The sequence below is a fragment of the Panthera uncia genome (assembly GCF_023721935.1).
Source record: "Panthera uncia isolate 11264 chromosome A3 unlocalized genomic scaffold, Puncia_PCG_1.0 HiC_scaffold_11, whole genome shotgun sequence".
NCBI lineage: Eukaryota > Metazoa > Chordata > Mammalia > Carnivora > Felidae > Panthera > Panthera uncia.
The window spans coordinates 80,318,023-80,340,838 of record NW_026057578.1 but is presented as its reverse complement, the minus strand read 5'-3'; the positions used below and the strand labels follow the sequence as shown (position 1 = coordinate 80,340,838).

The 22,816-nt window shown below is 46.3% G+C and overlaps 1 protein-coding gene across 1 annotated transcript; it reads right to left on the bottom strand.

Annotated features, from left to right (window-relative positions):
* Window positions 1-250: 250 nt before the first annotated feature.
* On the bottom strand, window positions 251-22,587 carry SLC1A4 (solute carrier family 1 member 4). The gene is made up of 8 exons (XM_049650321.1): window positions 21,414-22,587; window positions 13,853-13,895; window positions 11,351-11,413; window positions 9,851-10,017; window positions 6,999-7,232; window positions 5,611-5,805; window positions 5,169-5,303; window positions 251-3,198 (listed from the first exon to the last, which is right to left on the bottom strand). Exons 1-8 carry the CDS (start codon window positions 21,938-21,940, stop codon window positions 2,964-2,966), a joined length of 1,599 nt encoding a protein of 532 aa, XP_049506278.1. The 5' UTR covers window positions 21,941-22,587; the 3' UTR covers window positions 251-2,963.
* Between the last annotated feature and the right edge of the window lie 229 nt (window positions 22,588-22,816).

Sequence of the window (22,816 nt, the reverse complement as noted above, 5' to 3'; positions counted from 1 at the left end):
TTCACGAGCCCTGCTAGTGTTGAACAGGAAGCAGCCAGGAGCAGCTGGACGTTCACCTCCTGCAAGCCGAATCAGTGACCGTCCTGCAGGGTTCTGCCCCCCTGAGTCAGCCTACCCTGCCTCAGGGGGTCAGGCTGGTTAAGAGCTGCTAGAACCAAAATCAATTCAGTCACCCTCAGGCGATGCCCTAGCAGAGCTCCATTGGTAAATGCCACTTCAAACATAAGAAAGGAATAAAGGAGCGTGCAGATCCTAGTAGAAATACTGTATTCATTTTGAGGACTGCTATGTTTTAAGGCAAATGTCACACATATAAAACAGTCAGAGATTAACAGTATCTGAACAGTATTTATGACAACATGTTAGAATAGCAGGGGAGACAGCTTCAGACAACGAGAAAGTGGGATTTTCCCCAGCTGGGTCACTCCTGCTCTGATTCCTCTTGTGGACTGAAACACGGGGAGAAACACGGCACCTTCTTCCTCCCAGGAGAAGTGGGGCGATCATCAGGATTTCATAGAGAAGCACCCTTCTCCAGGCCACAGCATGCTACCTACTGCATTGCCAGTTTCGGGACAGAGCGTGTGCAGTCACTGGATGTACGGCTTTGATGTTTATATTTTGTGAAAGAATTCACTTTTAGAAACAGGAGAATCAGTTTGCAGAAGCCCTAAAACTTAGGGTTAGATCACCTCTATCCAAACTCAAACTTGCTTGGATTGGAGCTAAAACAATGTGTCTAACACACATACACATGTGCATTTGTGTGCATATGCAGCCATGGATATATGTGGGAGAAGGAAAGATAAGATCTCTAGAAGGCAGAAAAATCGTGAATGTTCACTTGCGATTTGGGATCAGTGTGATTGTCTCTCTTTTAAAAACAGAAGGGGATCAACAACCAGCCAGAGTGTAAAGGTTTCCAGGCACTTCTCAGCTTGGTTCCTGGTCACTCCTGGCTTCACAGGGGACAGGAGAGACTTAGCTGGTTTAAAGAGATTTGGAGGGACTTGGGCCTCCCCACCAGCCGGACTGGCTCTGTGTAGCAGGGCTCTTCCCCACTCCTTCCACTCAGGAACACAACCCCGGTTTTAAAACGGAGAAGTCTCACGGTTTCCGTCCTGCCTGCCCATTCTCAGTACAATGGGACACACATCCTAAAGTGTGTGTGTGTGTGTGTGTGTGTGTGTGTGTGTTTCGCTTCTGCAGGGCCTGGGTGACAGCAATGCCACGGCAACAGGGAAAATAAGAAAACGAAGGATGCCGACAGTCTGGGAGCCGTTGTGGCCTGTTGTGAGTGGCAGAGCTGCTGCCGGGTCTTGGAGTCACACGGAAGTCAGGGACCCAGAAATGTGGTGGAAGGTGGGGGTGGCTGATTCAGGAACACTTGAACGACATCAGGAGGTTGCACTTGATGCTATCAAATAACTACAAAGAGAACGAGGGGCGTGATAGAAGTGGTTAATGCACACGGAGCACAAAGCCCTGGTCGTAAGGGATATTTTTACCAGCAGGATGAGGCCTCTGTGGAGAAAGGTATCACTTAGGTAAAAACTAAGAGCATTGGGGTGTCAGCATTTGATATCCAAGAGCTGAAATGGTTGTTTTCACGGATTCACTAACTTTGCCTCACCAAATCCCTCTGAGGTAGGTAAGAGGCAGGTGACATCAGCCCCATTTTACAAATGGGGTAAAGTGAGGCCCAGGACTTGCTGCAGGTCACACCAAGGATACACACCACAGCCACAGTGAAATAGCATTCTTGTGCCTTTCAGTCCTCCCTGTCCCTGGCAACACCGGTCTTCTTTATGAAGCCTCCTCGCCTACATTCAAACCCAGTCAGTAGGCATCTGGAGGAAGCGGACATGTGGCTTATAATTTAAATCTTGATGTACTGGCAGGAAAAGAAACTAAGCCCACAGAAATCAGCCAAAGCTGGGGGGTTTGGGGACCTTGGAACGGGGGCATCCCACCCTAATTAGTGAATGGGTTTGTGGTTTTCTTTTTGTCTTTGTTTTGCTGTAGTGCAGCATTTTAGGGGTCTGGTTGAATTATAATAATAGGCTGATTAAACCAACAAGGGTTCTGAATGTGATGACCATGGAGGAAGAGGCCCCTCTCTGCCTATTGCCAGATCAGAGTGGATGGGGATAAAGCTACAGTGTGGTCAGAGGCCAGGTCACAGAAGCAGCAAATTTCCCCAGGGGCTGGGACGACAATAAGGATGACTGTGTGTGTGTGTGTGTGTGTGTGTGTGTGTGTGCCCATCCTGATAGGGTGCATCCCTTCCCCTGCAGGCTGCATGCCCCCTCCTTTCTCTGACCTCAGAATTTAAACTGTTTACTTAGTGCCCCTGACCAGAGACCCCCGCAGTGCTAACACCATCTAGAGTATTTCTAACTTGACAACATGCAGTGCCTCCAAGCCCCCAAGCAACCAGTGAATCAGAAGCCAGCCACACCTTGCAACAGTACAAAATCTAGACACCTCGAGTCCCAGCTCAGTGAATTCCAGCCAAGGGTAAGAATTTAGGAATTTTTCCAATTACTCCGGCTCATGAGGCAATGCGACAGATGACTGTAAACCCCCTGGGTTTGCCCAGAGAGCACCCAGTGCAGAGCTGACTGGGTGCAATGAGGAGTACATGTTCCACACTCTGACTGCCAGGACCTGTGAGCGTGCTACGCACCCAGCCTGGCAGCTGAAGGGTGTGTTTCCAAACAGAGCACACGCGGTTGCACCTGGACACGGATGAAGCCGAATATCAGAGTGCCCTGGTCTTCGGTAACCAGTTCCCACTGGGAAGCCCAATGCCTGTGCTGAGAGGTAATCCTCAAACTGGTGACTGGGCCAAAGCATTGCTTGGAGGCTAAAAGTCAGAGAGCGAGCGCGGTGTCTGGCATTCGGCAGCTGCACTAACAGGCCGGGCACCGCCGCTGCAGGCAAGCCCAAAGCGAGCCCTGTCACAGAACCGACTCCTTGGATTCCAGTTCCGGGGCGCTGGCCGCAGGGCCGGCGGGGTTCTGGTGTGTTACCAGGGGCGACGTCTCCTCCTCCGATTTGCAGTTGGGGACGGCCTCCACCTTCACCTCGCTCAGTTCCTGCTCCTCTTTCTTCATCGCCTTCCGATTCAGGTGGTGGAGAATGCCCGCACCCAGGGCATCCCCTTCCACGTTCACCACGGTGGTGGTGCGGTCCCTGCAGGAAAAGACAAGGCAGGCCTCACACCGGTGCTGCGGTGACAGCAGCCTGCAGGCCCTGCTGTTTTCTGGACAGCAGGCTACTAAGGGCACAGGCCTCACTTTACTCTAAACTGATTTTCTTTCAATATTTCTTATTTCGTGAAACTAATAACCTGATTGTGGAAAACCTGGAAGAAAGAGAAATATAAAGAAGAAAACAAAAGTCAGCCATCCATACCTCACAACTCTGAGAGAATCTAGTAACATTTGATCTGTTTCCTTCCAGTCATCTTCCTGTGTATGTATTTTTGGTAGAATAGACATCATCATATGAAAATCACATATAACTAGGATGGATAGTGTAGACGTGGTTTTGTATCCAGCTTCTCTCCCACTCTCAGTACACCGTGGGAACACCCCTTCTTTTTCTCACCTCAACACTGCGTCTCTGCTGAATGTTAATCTTCGTATGTATTCCATGGTGGTTGGCAAACACCATCTCACAGCACTGTCCTTTCCAGAAGCTTGTCTTCCCATAGATTAGCCCAATAACCTTCCTCTCTCCTGGGGCTCAGAACAAGTACAGTGCCCACTTTGAACAGAGGGGAAAAGGCGTGAACTTGCCTGACTGCCCCAGAGAAGCTGAGGGCTGTGGAAGCAGAGGCCACAGGGTGGTGGAGGGCTCACCTCCTGAAGTAGAGACTTTAGGTCTCTACTGTGTGGCCCACCTGGGGCCCTATTTCCCTGTTCCTAAGTGCCTCTTAAAGGCCTGCCTTCCCCATGCAGAGGCAACTGAGTAAGAAAGCAGACGGGGCCTCTGATGCTCCACTCTGGTCCTGTCCCACTCACCAGCTCAGGGACTGAGTTCCATCTGATGAGCTGTCCGGATGATGCGGGTTTCTGCTGCACATTTCAACCTCATTGTGCTGAGGAGCCATAAGGATTCTGAGAGGCTCCTTCAAATTTCCAGGGCTTACACAAAGGGCTGGAGACCACCATTCCCAGCCACAATGGGCAGAGCCGCAAGCCCAGTGCCAGGTTCCAGTTTAGGTTATATGTCATGCCTGGCTCTGGCTAGCCAGGAGTGTCTTTCTTCACTAAGGTACTTGTTTACCACCATCCTGGAACTCTTCTTTTCACTGTGGAGGTGCTAGCTCATTTAATCTTCAACACAGCTCTGATGTAGGTTGTGCAATTATTCCCACTTGACACGTGAGCACATTAAAACACAGAACAGTTCCAATTACACAACTAATAAATGGCAAAGCTGAGATGTAAACCCAGGTACATGGGCTCCACGGCTCATTTTCTTATCCATATGTTGCTACTGTCCAACATTAGTAACTCAGGTGAACTTCCCTATAAAATAAGTATTGTTTATACTCAAACAAGGTATCACATGACTCAAGGAATCAGAACTCAGAATCAACACTCACTGTTCTGTGCCGTTACAGGAGCGCTGGTGATGGTGGTGCGAATCACATCTCCTTCCTCACTCCATTTCCTCTGCAGTCAAATGCTCTACCACTGAGCTATACCCCCTAAGTCCGCTTCCTCTGAGCCCAAGCCACTCACATCAGCTGGGTTCATCTTCACTTCCCTCTCAGAAATCACTCCTTGGATGTTCCAGGCCAAGGACAATCATTCCCAAAGGCTCCTTGCAGCCAACAATCTCCATTAGACCCTGTGCCGCCTCGGCCTGCACAGGGGGCCCAGCCTGGGCCTTGGACCCCTGCTTTCCTGGATGCTCTGACCAAGTTCTCAGTAATGACATTTCATGATCATTCATGGGCCTTTGTCTCTCATATTGTTTAATTTTTTCTAGCTCTAAATTTTGTCTTGCCAGCTCAACTGTAGGCTCCCTTCACAAAGCAGGGAGCATGTGTGAAGTTTCTCTGCATGCCCCAGGCCCTGCAGGGCACCGAGCTCCCAGGGAAGTCAGCACAGACTTTCTTTTATTTAGTGCCCTTAGGACTTGCTACTTACACAATCCAGTCCACAGCCAGGATCAGAGAAAGGTCATGAGTGGGCAGCCCAATGGCCTCCAGGATAATGGCGATGGTGAGGACCCCTCCAGCGGGCACGCCAGCTGCTCCAACGCTGGAGGCTGTGGCCGTCACTCTAGGGGGTGGCACAGAAGATTAGCCGTTAACACAGAACATGGTGTGGGCACAGAGAAATATGCAAAATATGGCAGCTATGGCTTAGAAACTGAAAACCACACAACCCTAGATTCTGCCGGCTGTGCCCTTGAGAGATGATTCACTCTCTTCAAGTAATGAATTCACGCTGTCGTTTTCCTAATGAGACATCCCCAAGTCATGGTGAGACTGGTATTCATGAGGTTTTCCGAAGGAAATCACACATGTGCAAAACCCCTCGAGTTTTGACCCAGGCCTAGAGGTGAAGAAAAGAATAGTGCGCTTACAGAATCGTGAAAATCTGTCCTGCTTTCAGCTCGATGTTGTTGAGCTGGGCGATGAACACCGTGGCCACACACTGGAAGATGGCCGCTCCGTCCATGTTCACGGTGGCCCCGATGGGGAGGATGAACCTGCTGATCCTCTTGTCCACACCGTTGTTCTCCTCAATGCACTTCATCATGGAGGGAAGTGTTGCTGAGCTGGAAATGGAAGAACAACCCACCGTGAGAACAGTCCTTCCCAGCCAGGCTAATATATCACTCAGCTCAGATCCAGGAACAGAGCAATTAGCATCGTCCTCGCTTTTGGCCCCCGCACTCCGAAATCGGAGAAGAATCGGAATTGTTTCAAAGTTTCTGTCATGATGTGGGGTTTTGTCAATTCCCAAAGTATTCAAGATCTGACTCCCTAGATTTACCTGTTATTTACCTGCATACACCTGTTCAAAATATTTCAAGAAACTACACACTACCTCATGGTGCAAACTGTTCTCAAGAGAACAAAGAACTATTTATTCATATGCACATCTCCTATGTTGAATTTTTCCCCCAAAAAAGTAAAAGGCAAGCTATGATTTTTTTTCCTTTTTAGGGCAAGAAGTAGCAGTGGCTGTGAGTCTGGAGAGTAACTGTGTTCCTAGATAACTCGAAGGTCAAGCCCTACTCTCTCCAGCCCGCTCTGCAGGCTCCACAGAGGGTAGCTGGCACAGCTGAGAAGTAGATTTGTTTCTGTCTAAGCCAGAGAATTTACCTACCTAATTCTTTTTACCACTCCTACTGTGTCATATAAATAGCCAGTCAGGATGGGAGGAAACATGCAGTAGAGAGGCAAAAACCAAATGTATAAACGCAATGGGCCACCAGCCTTTGAAAGTTTTTTTAACATATTTGGAAAGCCCAACTGTTCTGAAGGATTTCCAATAATGATAAGGTGCATCTTTTGTACTAAATTAAATAATCCCACAATACCGTGGATGACGCATCCCTCACCATGATGCCTTGGTCTTATTTTCTAATTCATGTATCCAGAGGTAGAATTGGGGAGGTGTCATTCTGGAACTTCCCTGTGGTGCATTTTGAGTTAAGTGGTTGCCTTCTTTTACTCAGACAAAGGTCTTACTAATTAGGGTGAGGACCCACAACTGGGTTAAATAATGATTCGACCTCTAAGGAGCAAGAAGGAGGAGGGAATGAGGCAATCCCTCTTTTTGGCAACCCCAGAAACCCACTTCCATAAAACTGTGGGACTGGTAATTTGAAAAAACCAGACAATACCAATTGAGAGTTTTCAAGAAATTAAAATATGTCGAGATGTTGGTTGTGCATCACCGACTGGGCTCTGGTCCCACAGTAATATGGCTCCGAGCAGCCAAGGCCGCTTGAAACCGACTCACCTAGAGCACGTGGCAAATGCTGTTGCAAACGGTGTGAGGAGGCCCAGGAGGAACCTGAATGGGTTTTTTCGTGTGAACACAAAATAAATAAGTGGCAGAACAATTCCTCCATGAATAAAATGGCCCAATATGGATGTGAAGATATATTTTCCAAGGCTGGTCACCAGCACAATGATGTCTTTCATTTCCAAAATCTTGCTTCCAACCAGGAACATGATGCCCACAGGCACATACCTAGGGCATGAGCATAGGGTACTTGTCAGTAAGAGTGACATGATGATGGGGCTGGGAGATGCAGACCCTTCCTGAAACACAACACAGGGACTTCCAACTAAGTGGTCTTCATTTCTCCTTAGGATAAGCCTAGGGGCTCCTGACTGGCTCAGTGGGTAGAGCATGCAACTCTAGATCTCAGGGTAGTGAGTTCATGCCCCATCTTGAGTGTGGGACTTGCTTAAAAAAAAAAAAAGAAAAAAATGAAGCTCTCCCTAGTATGATTCTGAGGAATAGAAAAGGATGGGCCCATTTCATAGGCTGTGAAACTAAGTAAAATTAACATGATAAATCACCAGGGATAAGAGAGTCAGGACCAGAACCCAGACTTCTTTCCCCTTGGGTATATTATGTTCTTAACAGAGGGATGCTACCAACCACCTGGGCTCATTAGTGGAAAGCCAAGGAACTCCTCAAGATCAAAGCCTCTCGGACTGAGAACTTGACTTTCAGCCTTGGTCAGGCTTGTTCTGAGAACTTAGAAAAACAAAAGACTAACACCTATTTTGCAGAATTGCTGTGATACAGAACTGAGCCAAAGCTGGGACTTTTGTTAAGTTTTAAAATCCTTGTGGTTTGCAAAACATGATTCCGTGGGAAAAAGTCATTAACAATGACCCTCAGGGAACACTCCTTGAACGTGAAGAATTTTTTAATGGCAAGATGGGAGGAAAAAAAGGTAAGAAATGAACTCTGGGAGCTACAGAAAACAAAAGTCAGCTGTTTTGAAGTTAATATAAATTTAGGAAGAATTTTATAACCATTGACTTTGTAAGTTTCAATTACATAAATATAATGTCACATAGTTCAAATGTGAAAGTGTTCCAAAGGATGAATAAAGTCTCCCTCCCACTTCTCCCTGCAAGTACTCAGTTTCCTTCCCTGGAGATAGCCAATGTCACTGGTTTCTTGAATTTTCTTTACGGATATTCTAAGCAGTATTATTAATTTTAAATTCCATAGCAACTCATGAATGCACTGTCCTTTCAAAAAATTAGAACACAGATTAGGCCAAAATCCTCTTTAGGCACCACCCTCATGCCATACTCCTCCTCAGAGAACTACTTTGCTTACTATGCATTTAGATACATAGGTATGTATTTAAGACTTTTAAAAGTTTTATTTATTTATTTATTTATTTATTTATTTATTTATTTAGAGAAGGGGGAGGGGCAGACAGAGGGAGAGAGAATCCCAAACTGGCTCTGCACTGTCAGCACAGAGCCTGACGTGGGACTCGAACTCACGAACCGTGAGATAATGACCTGAGCCAAAATCAAGAGTTGGATGCTTAACTGACTGAGCCACCCGGGCGCCCCCAGGTAAGGCGTTTTAAACCCTAATTCTGGTGAGATGCACTTACTGGGCAACAGATTGCCACTCCAGTCAGACACACGGCAGGCTCTGCCTCTGTGACTAGTACCTTGAATTGAAGGAATGACTATAAATTGGTTTCTAGATTGAAAGTGTCTTAACCCAAGAACATCACTTTCTTGAATAATCTCCTGTAATCTAAATTTTTGAGAAGATTTTAGACTAAAAATATAAGCCAGGAAAAGAACCTGACATGTGATGAAAATACTTTTTCCTTTCTGAAAATATTTTTCTCCCCAGAACAACAACAGTCATATGAAGGGTCATATTTGCAAGGATAGAGTCAGATTCTGGAATTTTTGGTTGGGGAAGATAAACACCACCAGCGGGGGCTCTGGACTTGGCCTCCCATTAATGATAAACTTCACTACCAAATTCCAGGCTTCTGTCCTAAAATCTGCCACCCTGATGCTATCTGATAGAAGTTCTGGGATATTTAAGGGTTTACAATAAGGAACATGCTTTGTGTATGAATGGATAAACTAAGTTTTTTGACAATGTATGTGGAGAAGTTAAAACCCATAGAAGTTTGACTTGAGTAAAACAGCAAGATAAAGCTTATAAGGGATAGGTGCTGGAATTGGTAGGATTTCTAAGAAATCATTTTGAGAGATCTGGTCCAATTTTTAGTTGTTAGCCAGAATCAATCAAATGGTTTTTATTAAACAATTGCCCTTTTATTGATGCACATAAAGAAACATTTATGTAAAAAGAGACCATTCCAAGTTTATATATGCGTGGGATGAAAATGAATTTGTCCTCCATGCTGTGAAATATTATAGTAAGGGGCCCCTTTGAAGCCTGAGGTGTATGGTTTTAAGATAAATAAGCCTTATTTTACATAGCAGATAGCAGATTTATGGAGCTGATTGACCCACAAGATGGTATGGGCATCCTATATGATATGGATAATGGTAGAAACCCATAAATAAATCACCAGTGACAGAACCATAAGGGGTCACCGTGGGTGGTGAAGAAGGCACAGGTAGCTATGGCACATTCCTGATTCTCTGAGACTGGGGACGTGAGGAGAAACCTCTCCACCTCCACCACCCCCTCTATCAAGTCTGGCCTAAGGCGCATCAACCACAGATGGAGTTCTGAGCCAGGTTGGCCCCACAGGGGTGACCTCGGACAGTAGACTGGGATTCTTTTCTGGATGGCAGGAGAAATGAGAGGGAGACTAATGCACAGGCCAAACTTACCACATGATCCATGACACCAGCACCATCGTTGCCTCATTGAAGGCATTGAAGAAACGGATGAGCTCTTCTCCTTCAGAGCCGAGTTTCTTTAGGGCCACTCCTAACACCAGGGCAAAGAGGACCAGTCCTAAAATGTTCATCCCTTCGATCTCGGTGCCAATGGGGATCTGTGGGATCAGAAGGGACAGAGGATCTAAGTTTATAATCTATGAGTGAGAATTCAAGTAGAGGTCAGACGATCACTTCAAAGGGTTGCTTTTAGGAGATATGGTTAATATAACATTGTGTATCAACTACACTTTGATGATAAATATAAAAAAATAAATTTAAAAAAATAAAAGAGCTGGTTGGTGAAAAGTTTCTTCAGATCGAGAGTCAATGATTGTAATTGTGCCTCCCAAATGTCCACAAATTCTTTGTTTCTAGACTGTTGTGGTGGCCCTCCTAGCTGACAAATTTCACAAAAGATTTTCAAGATCAACATGGATATTTTTAGGATATTCTTTCCTAAGTCACTGACTTAAAATATATAGACATACTGTATTCCTTTTTTTTCCCCATAATGCTCAATCGCACTACTACAAGCATATACTGGAGTAATGTTTATTCCATCAAAACACACCATGAAATTCTGAACAGGAAACATATGTCAGCACGGCAAAAATAGAAACAGCATTTTTACCACAGATCTGAGTTCTAGTCCCAGCTCTGATATTAAATGACTTCTCAGACTTTCAGCTTCTTCAACTGTCAGATGAAATGAACTGGACTAATTAGTAGTTTTCAACTTTTTTTTTTTAAGTAGAACTTTTCCTCAATCAAAGAAAGACTGGGATAACTCAGAGCCCCTCAGCCCTCAGAAGCTGTATGTGTGGGGGTGGGGAAAGGGTAAAGTACCTGCTTCTTCCCATGACAGCTCTGGAGAAGCACTGAATAATCCTCAAGGTCCCCTGTCCCTTCCAGCTCTATCATGAAGGCTGGGACCTCACCCAGTGTCTGGCCAATAATAGCTGCTCCAAGAACATGTGTGAATGAATGATGGCAATAGTGGGTTAAGGCCCCAAGATAAGTTCTATGTGTAGAGGTAGTTATATTTTATTAGTTATATTTCAGGATGGCAGAAGGGGTGTTATAATATATATATATATTATATATATATATATATAATATATAAATATATAAAATATATTTAATATATTTTAATATATTTACATATAAAATATATTTAAAAATAGATAAAATATATTGAAGAAAGGGGATATTAGTTCCAATTCAATGAAATGGATCTACTAAAGATTCCAATACTACAGATGCTGGACTTTGGCCATGTTGGTAAATAACCTAAGGAACAAACCTAACGTATGTTCTTCGGACAGTTCATTCAAACACCAGAGTTTTCAACCCTGCTGAGGAAAAGATGCATCACATAAGCTCCTGCAATTAAAAGCATTATTTGCTTTATAAGTCATTTGCCACAAGTGATCTTATAAAGAGTTTTACCTTTTCATGGGTTACGTTTCCAGAGCTCGTGTTGTGGGTCATCTCTCTATAATCAGTTGCATACTGGGAACAAGAGAAAGAAAAACCCGCTCGCTGTTAGTTCACAGGTGAAGACCAATCAGAGGAAGGGAGACGACTGTGGGGCCTCTTGCTATTCCTCACTATTCACTCCGAGTGTTCTCAGAATTCCTCACTCGGTTGGCCTGACAAGGGCCTATGAGAACTGTACAAAAGTTACTTAAGGCCAAGGCAGCATACACCCCAAGAGGCCTCTGCATTATTCAGGGACCCACAGCATTAGGGACAATGGTTTGGAGGAGAAGGTCTGCACAATTTCATCCTGATAGTTTGATATTTCAAACAGCTGACACTTTATGTTATTTGGAGAACATTAATTTCATAATGCTGAAGTTGACTTTTCAATGTCTTATTTTTTTTAATTGATTTTTTTAAATGTTTACTTATTTATTTTTTTATAGAGAGCACAATGGAGAGGTAGAGAGAGAGGGAGACAGAGGATCCGAAGCAGGCTCTGCACTGACAACAGTGAGCCTGATGCGGGGCTCAAACTCACAAACCGCAGAATCATGACCCGAGCCAAAGTCGGAAGCTCAACTGACTGAGTCACCCAGGCGCCCCTATTTTCATTCATACATTTATGCTCCACTTTGTTCCAGAACTTGTTTGAGCTTGACTGCTTTTTCAACATCTACTTCTAATTTGCCTTGGCCTCTACTCTCCAAAGCAAAGGATGTGAGGCAAGATGGCATTTTCTGGCTAAGTCATCTGGGAGACTCACTTATAAGTACAATGACTCTCCAAACTCTGGTCCTACAGTTGACTTCACATACTTCTGCCTGATGCACACAGCTGTCTCCCTGTGGCGGTATGCACAATTGAATGGAATCCGTTATAAAACACCTTTCCTGACCTCTTCTAAGGACACCTGGCTCTGAACTGTCCCGAGGAGCCCTTTAGGGTATACTGCTTTGTGCCTACTGTTGATGAGGTCTGGTTTCTTTCAGCTTTGATTTATCAAGCTTTCAGACAGACAGAGGTGTTCAGCTGTCCTGTGATTAAGGGTGACAGGGGAGGGGCGCCTGGGTGGCGCAGTCGGTTAAGCGTCCGACTTCAGCCAGGTCACGATCTCGCGGTCTGTGAGTTCGAGCCCCGCGTCAGGCTCTGGGCTGATGGCTCGGAGCCTGGAGCCTGTTTCCGATTCTGTGTCTCCCTCTCTCTCTGCCCGTCCCCCGTTCATGCTCTGTCTGTCTCTCTCTGTCCCAAAAATAAATAAAAAACGTTGAAAAAAAAAAATTAAAAAAAAAAAAAAAGGTGACAGGGGAAACAAAACCCACCCTACACCTTCTGCGACAAGCACTGAAAACTCCATAAACCTTTTACTTTTTTTCTATCTCACAGTATAAATACAAGCCACAGCTGTGTTTACATGCAGTTCTTAAAAAGAGAGGGGGGCACCTGGGTGGCTCAGTCGGTTAAGCAACTGACTCCTGATTTTGGCTCAGGTTATTTTGATCTCATGATTCGTGATCATCATTCTGATCTCATGATTCGTGAGATCAAGCCCCTCATTGGGCTGTGCATTAACAGTGCGGAGCCCGCTTGGGATTCTCTCCCTCTCTCTCTGTCCCTCCCCAATTCACGTGCAAGCTCTCTCTCCCTCTCAAAAATAAACAAATACACCTTTAAAATAAATAAAATAAAAATAAGAGGGAGAGAGGGCTGTAAGTAGAAACAGAAACGTTTGCTTGGAAAAGGTAATGAGATTAGTCTATCTAATCTAGACCTTTATATTCCTTCTCCTCACAAAGCAGGACTATAGGGACGTTACTTGCAGTCTTGCAAACATTAGAGAAAAACAGAAACAATCTATCAATACGGGACTGACAGAAAGAAATTATGATATGCTCATACAGTGGAATACGGCCATTAACATTATGCAGAAGGATATTTACTGACATGAAAAATGTTTATCATATGCTGCCTTAAAGCGGAGATTAAAAACAATATGTGTAGTATGTGTACATACTATTAAAATGTGTAGTATAATTATTTTTATTTTCAAAATGTGTGTGTGTGTGTGCACATGCAGAGAAAAAACATATCTGAAGGATGCATACCAAAATGTTAATGGATATCTCTAGGTAGTGGTTATGGTGATTTTTAGTTTCTTCCATATTTTTCATATTTTGCACTTTATTTTTTTTGCATGAGCATATATGACTTTTATAATCAGAAAAAAAGATAAAAGTATATATATCTTTCCCAGGTGATATGAAAAGATGATGGAACCAGGGGGATATGTCAGGAAACCTTTCTGTTTTTTGTGGTTTGGTTTGTTTTTACTCCAGGGTCCCCTCTATAAGCCAGCATACCAAGTTTTGTTAACAATACTACCCGGCCTGTCCCGCCTTACCTAACTCTACAGCCGAATTTATATACCACCCCAAAGTTTCCCGTTCTTAACAAAGCATCAAGCCTTACCGTGCGGAAAGTGGCAACCACAAGATTTGAGGGAAACAGGTTTCTGTTGGAAAAGAAAGCACTTTGTCAGTGTTCTTAAGATTCAGCATTCAAAGCGTCTGCTCTAAGATGCCCATTCCTGACAGCTCAACACACAATGTTCCCTCTCTCTCCACCTCCAGAAGTTACTGTGGCCCCTGCTTGACCCAGGCACCCTACTATGCCTTGGCTGCTGGGCCACAATAGATGCTCTGAGAGCACAGAGTCTTATGCTCATCTCCCTCGTGGTACTCCAGGAAAACCATAGCACTCTCTTTTCCCCAAGAAGTTAAGCCCTATTGCGGAGGTTTTCAGCAAGAGTGGTACAGCCCACTGGTGAAATCCAAGGGAGTGTTTTCATTGTCAAAATAATTGGGGGGCATTCCTGCAGTTGGGGGAGTGTGTATAGCGGAAGGTGCCAGGTCCCAGCTATTCATTCTACTGAGGCCCTCACGTGGCCCTCACGCTGTCCAAATGTCCTATATACCTGTAGATGAAAACCTTATTTATAATTACCTCAGCCTAAACCAACTCCAAAACAAGGTTGGCTTTTGGGTTTTTTGCACAATTTGAACTTACACTGAATTTTCCAGAAATGCAACTACTGTGTAAAATGTGGGAGAATTTTTTGCTTTATTCAGAATCTTGCAAAAAATTGTTCATCTTTCTGGAAAATCGCATCACGAATGGCAAATTGTAGGATCTGAGTCCTTAATTACCCACACAAGTATCAAGTACCAGCCTGCATTTACAGCTGTCTCATTCACAGTGAATGTAAATTGAGAAGCAAGCACCTAACCACTTTGTTTTAGGATACTTATGTATTAAAACATATTATTTTTTATTATACATTACTCTCCTTTTATCTTTTTATATTACTGTTGAGTCATGTTGATGCTTTGAGATTATGTGTGTAGGTAAATTCTATTTATGGATTTCATTTCAGGATGAAGAGTTTCATAAAATATTTGTCATAAAAGGAGGGCAATAGAACTGATCAAATTAAGCTAGATTTTGAAACCAAAATCTATTCATGCAAACAGTTTTTACTGAGAGCCTCCTTTGGATCAGGCTCTATGCAAGATGCTGGTCTTAATGTATAACAAAATTCCAGTGACATTTCCCTGTCCATTGGTTGTACCACTTCCTTTAAGAATAAGTCTAGAAGAGGGGTGCCTGGGTGGCTCAGTTGGTTGACTGTCCAACTTTGGCTCAGGTCACGATCTCACAGTTTGTGGGTTCAAGCCCTGCATCAGGCTCTGTGCTGACAGCTCAGAGCCTGGAGCCTGCTTCAGATTCTGTGTCTCCCCCTCTCTCTTCCCCTCCCATGCTCATGCTCTGTTTCTCTATGTCTCTCAATAATAAATAACCGTTAAAAAAAAAAAAAAAGAATAAGTCTAAAAGAGTGAACCACTCCAAATCATCCTTTACAATTTATGTCAAACTTATCCAGTAATTCTGACTTCTGTGGTTGAATTGTTTCCCTAGCACTGGAATCTCTATGCAACTATTTGCAATGCATTTGGCTTCAGAGGTAGGCAGCTCTGACTGCAACCCGGCTTGGCAAGCAGTCTAAGATAGGCTCCTGGTAGTCACATCTTGTGCAATGCCCTTCCCTTCAGTGTGGGCTAGAAGGACCTCCTTCTAGCCAGTAGAATACAGCAAAGGTGATGGGGTGTCATTTTCAAGATTCAGTTACATAAAATTGTGGCTTCCTTCTTGCTAGAAGACTTTCTTTATTGCAATTCATTCTTTATTAAAACTCATTGAACTGTACACCTAAAATGGGTGCATTTTATTGTACCTAAATCACATCTCAAAATTGCTTAAAAAAATAAAAAGATACAGTGCTAACTGCAAAGAAGATTTTACAACCATAAAAATGCATACTTTCAATGGGATGACTGAACTTTCTATAGCTCAGCTCTCAGATGTGAATCCCTGGGAAGGCACCACCTGGGGGCAGTGAGATGGAGCTCATGCATCCACAAAATCATTCTCCTCTCCCTTGGTCCCTCTGGTCACCACAGAACATGCGCAGTCCCTCTTGCCCACACCAAGGGCAAGGAGCTGAGATTGTGGCAGTAAAGCAAAACATTTCTCTGAGCTCTTGACAGATTGTGCCTTTGGTGTTGTAGGTGGTGGGGGAGTGGGGGGGGGGTTGGTATATAGATACAGGTGCCATAATTTAAAAGTGTCAAGTCCATACTAAATTCAGAGAGCCAAGTCAGACCAAATGAGGAGACAGTGAACGGACAAGCCTTTCCAGTGCTATAGGAGTCTTTGGGTACACTACTTAAACAGAAAAACCAGTGTGGGCTGAGGCTGAACTGCCGGAAGGAGAACTTCTGTCAGCGGTAGCATGTGCTCCCGCAGCTCACACAGTGAAACACTTCAAAGATGTTTCTTCTTTATACATTGGGTACCGTTTGCTCTTCTGATCCTATTTGTCAAGGGTGGTCTGCATTTCCCTGTCCTATATGAAAAGAATGGAAAACAATTTACTTTTGCTTAGGTATATTTTTTGTTCCAAAAATATTTCCTTTTATTTAAGTTCAAAAATTCTTTACCAAATTTATGAAAATTTCAAAGACTCTTCAGAACAGGATATGGCACGGTATGTGTGCCTGCTATATATTTATTATCCTTAGTGTTTATTGTTAGAGTCCGTTAACAGGGACATGCCCCTTCAGATCTTGCTACCCCCTACAAGGCTGGGAGCAGAGGAAGGGCTGGGGGTCCTGGGCTTGCACTATGGTGACAGTAGGGGGCAGGGGGAGTAATCTACCCTCCTCCTAAGGCCCATATCCAGTTTTAGATTCCAGCTAGTAAGGTTACTGCTGGGCCCCCGGGGTGGGGGACTTTTGGGGAAATGAGGCTAAGAACAGCACTAATTCTCTGTAGCAAGTAGCCTGAGGGCTGTCCTTGAGGGGCTGGGACACTTGAGAATATTAGCAAGACACTCCAATATTCACTCATTTAATACTCATAACAAGTGTAAGTAGTAGATATTATTATTAGCCTCATTTTACAGATAAGTAAACTGAAGCACAGAGAGGCTAGCTGACTTGTCCACACAGTTAGTAAGTGGCAGAGCTGGATTCAAACCCAAGTCTGTTTTTATTTGTTTGTTTGTTTATAAGGTTCATTCTTGACAGAGAGAGAGAGAGAAAAAAAATGGGAAACAGAGCACGAGCAGGGGAGAGGCAGAGAGAAAGAGAGAGGGAGGCACAGAATCCCAAACAGGCTCCAGGCTCCAAGCTGGCAGCACAGAGCCTGATACGGGGCTCAAATTCACCAATCGCAAGATCATGACCTGAGCCAAAGTTAGACATTTAACTGACTGAGCCACCCAGGAGCCCCCTTCAGTGTCTGCTTTTAATCACCACCCATGTGGCCTCTCCGGGGGCTCTTTTCAGTCTCTCAACTATTCAGGTAGCCTCCTGGGTGGCAGAAGGAAAGATGTCGGGTTAAAACCTTTTAGTGTTTGTTTTTTTAAAACAACAAAGTGTCACCTTTTCCCTTTAGTGACTACTTAGGCTGAGAACCCTCGGTTAATTTGGATCCTTGTTAGATTTGCTAAGAGTCTTCATCTTGCCTATAGAAGAGAGACATAGGGCATGGGTCAAACAACCTGCTGTGGCCCAACAGCTAAAAGAAATTATTCACTATTCACTGTCTTGACTGTGATCTCGGGGCTAATAATAGAGCTCAGTCTGATAGGTTTCTTTGCAGCTATTAAAGAAATGTGTTTTTTGCAGAAAGGCATCCTATTCACACCAGTCCTTGAAAGGAAAAGGAAGTCCCTTATGTCTCCCTCTGCGAAGGGAAAGGCTTGTAGCACTATCCACTGTTGAGAAAATGAGCACGAGAAAAAAAAAAAAAAGCCTAGAAAACTGAGCAACAGGCAAAATCTCATTTGTGTTTACCATGCACACGGCTGCACCCTGCTACGCTTTTGCAAAAAACAGTGGCCCAGGTCCATTTTTCTGGTTGCCAGTGCAGACGGAGCCCTGAGCCCAAGAGCTGTTCCTACCTGCTACCTTTGCAGATAAGCCTCTGGCTTTCCATTTGGAAACTACAAATTTTAGCACCCAAAGGAATGTTAGGAGCCAGTTGTCTCAGTCCTTCCCACTTATAGCTGAAGAAAATTGAGGTCAACTTTGGAGATCACAAACATATAATGCAGGGAGGAACAAAACTGGAATGTCAGGGAGGATATGTGAAGATTTCTGCTCCCTTTTAGAATGGAAGGCTCTTCTGTGTTTAGTTTTCACTTTTCCACATTTTCCAAATTTCCCGTAGTGCTGATTCTATCAGTCCAAAATATAGTAACTGTTCACTTCTTTTTCTCCAAGCTCGTGTGGTTCCCAACACACTTAAAGACTACATTAGCTTCAAGTCCTCCTCGGCTGTCCCCGTCTGTTTACTCTCGCTTCTTTCAGACTACGGAAAGAGGGCCATCCCCATAGAGTCGCGTGAAACAAACAAAAATCCCAATCGCTCTTAATACTGCTCCATTTATAACAAGAGCAAGCATATATTGGGCGAGCCCTGTTCTAAGAGCTTTACAGACATAACTCATTTAACCCTCAGAACAATCTTCTGAAGTAGTACTTTCATGATGGCCGTTACAAAGATGAGGAAGCTATGACACAGAGGTTAGGGACATGCTCTAGCACTCATGATCAGGAAGTATTGTCAGGGACCAAGAAGTTCCATAATTTTTTTTAAATTTATTTTATTATTTTTTAATATAATTTATTGTCAAATTGGTTTCCATGCAACACCCGTGCTCATCCCAACAGGTGCCCTCCTCAATGCCTGTCACCCACTTTCCCCTCTCTCCCAGCCCTCATCAACCCTCAGTTTGTTCTCAGTATTTAAGTCTCTTATGGTTCGCCAAGAAGTTCCATAATGACTGAGTTCCTGATAACCTGTTTCTGTCTCTTTGGTGCCAAAACCATTTCGTTTGGGATGGAAAGTCACAGCTCAATCACTTGGGTCACATCCAGTTCTGAGAGTCCTGTACGGTTCCGGGGCCTGGGCACAGGGCTCTGGGCTGCTCAGGAGGAGACTGGGACTTTCCCACCTGCCAGTTGCCATCCACCAACTCTATCCCTTCTCAACTCTCAAAGGGCCTGCTTCTAGCAGTGCCTCACACCCACTTCCCAGCCCGTTATTTCTAATCCACTGTGCGTTGGAAAATCAAACCACTCAGTAATGGCATTCTGAAAACCTTCTAAAAGTTACAATGAATATCTGTTAGCTTCATTTCTTTCTGGCTTGTAGCTCCATCTTGAGAAAAATTCAAAATCTAGGCAGAGAGACCCTGTGGGAGTTGTGAGGCCCTCACCACCAGGAAAGCTCATGGGCTTTAGCAAAGCCTTGGCAGCAGCTGCACGAAGTCATCAGAGACTTCTCTCTGGTATTTAAGTTCTGGGCCCTTACCCGCTGAGGGCCTGCTGGATAACTGAGGTGTTTTTGCTGGCAGTCTCATTTCATTCACTGCCCACAGGCAGACAGGACCACACCCTGCCTTTGCCAAGAAACACGCCCAGAATCACATAAAATCAGCATCTGTGGGGTTTCTTTGAAGGAAGCAAATTTAAAACTTCTACCCAGAGAGTGAGGAAGCATTTAGACATGGCTCAGAACTCAGTTTCCTCTCATAAGCTGCTCAACGTCAAAGCCAAATCTGAGCAGCAGTAAATAGGCTTTTCTTTGCTGAAGAGGCTCAGATCCTCTGTTTAGAGGAAGTGGGCATTGGCCCTGACCCAAATTATATTCTTACCTGATTCCCATTTGGCCCAGAGCAAATATTTCTGAGATGGTCAGACTAGACCAGCAGCATGGCATCATTACTATGGCATTTTGACTGGGGGAAGGGGAGAGTGGGAGAAATACAGCCCTGGTACACAAGACCCGTAGTTTTTTTCTTTTCTTTCTTTCTTTCTTTCTTTCTTTTTTAAAGATTGTTTTTTTTTTTTTAAGTGATCTCTATACCCAACATGGGGCTTGAACTCACAACCCTGAGATCCAGAGTCGCATGCTTCACTGAGTGAGCTAGCCTGGCGCCCTGACCCATAGTTTTTCTAATCCCTCTTTTGGTAAACCACCCTGTGACCTTGAGCAAATCACTTAATCTCTCTAGTCTCAGTTTCCTCAGTCGTAAAATAGGATCATACCACCTGCCCTACCTTTATCCGAGAGCTGCTGGATTAAAGGAGGTTGGCTGTTGGAAGCATTATGAAATGCAACCTATTCCCAACAAGCCACAACAAAGGTTCTCTTAGTCCTTTCCTGCAGTCCAGTCACTGAAAAGTCTGCACCAAGACTGGTCAATAAGCCATGATGCTGGGCCACCATTCACTTCAGAAGCAGCTGCTGTAGGGGCTTGGATCTAAAACTAGAAAACCATGATCAGGAAATAAGATGTCCCTTCTGGGAACTCTTAAGTGGCAGACAGTCATCACATTTTCCAGAGGGAGCAAAGGAAGTAGCAGGAAGTCAAATCACTTTGCCCAGGGTTTGCTGTTTTTCACGGCCTCAGCAACGTGGAGCTTTACTTCGTGACTCAAGACAAAACACACCTCCAAGGCTCTGAATCTAGAATTATCGGAAACCTGGAGAGGGAGCCAGCTGAGCTCCTCACTCAGCTGAACCTGGCCAGGCCAGAAGATGCCTCCAGGGTGCAGTTTTCCCATCTGTGAATTCTAGGCTAACAGAGAAACCAAGGGATGCTGAGGCTTTGGATAATCCAAAACAACAGAAACAACACTGCATCTCAAGGGATAAAATGCAACTTCTAAGGGTCACAAAAAGCAGGCAAAACTTCCTCCCATCTAGAACTCACTCTTCCAGAAATAAAGCTCCTTGAAACTCACAATACTCTACAGTGGTCTTGACTATGGGGTGAACAGTAACCTGTCCCAAGCCACCAGAAGAGTCAGGTTTCTGGGCTATGGGCCTCATACAGCTAACCCCACCCTTGCTATCCTTGGGACCACTGACAACTCTTCAAAAATTGCCACCATCCGTGTGCGTTGGTGGTATAGTGGTGAGCACAGCTGCCTTCCAAAAATGGCCACCTTACTCTCAGCCAAAGGGCTGAAACAGGGACGGCCAGAGATTACAGGTGAGGATGACCCAACAAGTACAATTTAACCAATGCTCCCAGAAGTTTTCAGGCACTGTGCAGATAAAATGGGGTGAAGATATCCGGCCTGATTGGAACGTTTTTAATGGTGAGGGTGGCCAGAGAGCTTAAGGAGTACAGTACAGGTGAGACAGCTGCCTCTTCCCTCACACACACTCGTACCTAACAGTGGGGCTGGTTCTTGGCTATAACATGCAGACGGCATTTTCATATTAAAAAAAAAAATGTTAAAGTCCACCAGCAGCCAATTAAGAATGAACTCTTAGCAGTATATGAGGGTGATGTGTGTGTGTGTGTGTGTGTGTGCGCGCGCGCGCGCGCACTGGAGTGTATTTGAGAGCTGGCATTCTTCACTGTGCACTTGGCGAGGTGGGGGAGCGTTACCTGGCCAGGTCGAGGAAAGAGTCCACTGTCTCTTTGGGGACCGGAGGGGACCCCGACTCTTCCAGTCCCAGGTCGCTGGACTGAAGGGTCTGCGCGCCAGACCCAGGCTTGATGATGAACGCCAAAGCGACGGCGAGCGCCGAGGCGCCAAGCGTGGTGAGGCCGAAGTAGGCGATGGCGATGCCGCCCAGGCGCCCGAGAGAGCTGGCGTCGAGGGAGGCGGCGCCCGACACTAGGCTGCAGACTACCAACGGCAGGATGATCATGCGCAGCATGCGGAGCAGCATTTCGCCGGGGAAGGCCAGGTAGGCTACCTGCGTGCGGCTGAGGCCGAGCCCGCGCAGCGCCGCGCCCAGGCCGGCGCCCGCCACCACTCCGGACACGGTGAACAGCACGAGCGCGTGCCGCCGTAGTAAGCCCGCGCAGCGCCGCGCGAGTCCCCCCGCGGACCCCGGCGCGCCAGGCCCTGCCGCAGACCCCGCCTGGGTGCCGTCCAGGTAGCCGTTGGTCTCGCTGCTCTTCTCCATGGCGGTGCCCGCGGCCCCGAGCTGTTGGAGGCGGGGGACTTTGCTCTGGGATAAGACGAGGCTCTCAATGAACGGATCAGGCGGAGCTGGCGACGTCCGCCAGCTGTGTCCCGCGGGTTTTGGGAGGCGGCCCGCGGAGAGCTCCAGACCTGGGCGCAGAAGCAGGTGTGGAGAGGGCCAGGAGAGACGCGGGAGAGAGGGCTGGAGCACCGGCCTGAGTGTGTCGCGCCGCGCCCAACCTTCCCACAGCGGTCGCGGGCTGGAGATGATGCAACGCGGGAGCCGCGAGAACGGACGCAGATGGGAAGAACCGAGGGAGCTGGGAGCGGCCCGAGCCCGCCCCTTCACACCCGCCGCCCCGCCCCCCCGCGACTTCGGCCAATCGGCGTCCGGGAGCCGCCCCCGCGCGCCCCTCGCCCTGGCTGCCCGCGCGGGGGGAGGGGCGGCCGGGCGGGGGGGCGCTGCTGAGGCCGCTGCTGAGGCCGCTGGGGCGCCTGCTGAGCGGGCCAATCCGGGCGCCGGCTGCCGCCTCCCGGCCCCGCTAACTGGGGCCGGCTTCGGATGACCTCCGCGGGGCGCGGCCTGAGGGACGGCCGGCGCTCGTTGGCACCTGCCGGGGCCGCTCGGGTCGGCCGGGGTCTGGGCCCTCAGGGTCAGAGGGCGGGGGAGAATGTGGAACCCAGCGGCGTTCACTGTCCTGGGGATTGGGGGAGGGGAGGGGTTCCCGCCGGGGTTGGTGCTTTCGCCCCCGCGCGGCCCCGCGGTCTGCGGGAGAATCTGACAACCTTTCTTGCAAAGGGGCTGCGCGCTGTAAGGGGGCCACGGACTCCAGGAGTCCTGTACCATAAAGCACGCCGGGGTGTCCATCTTCTGTCC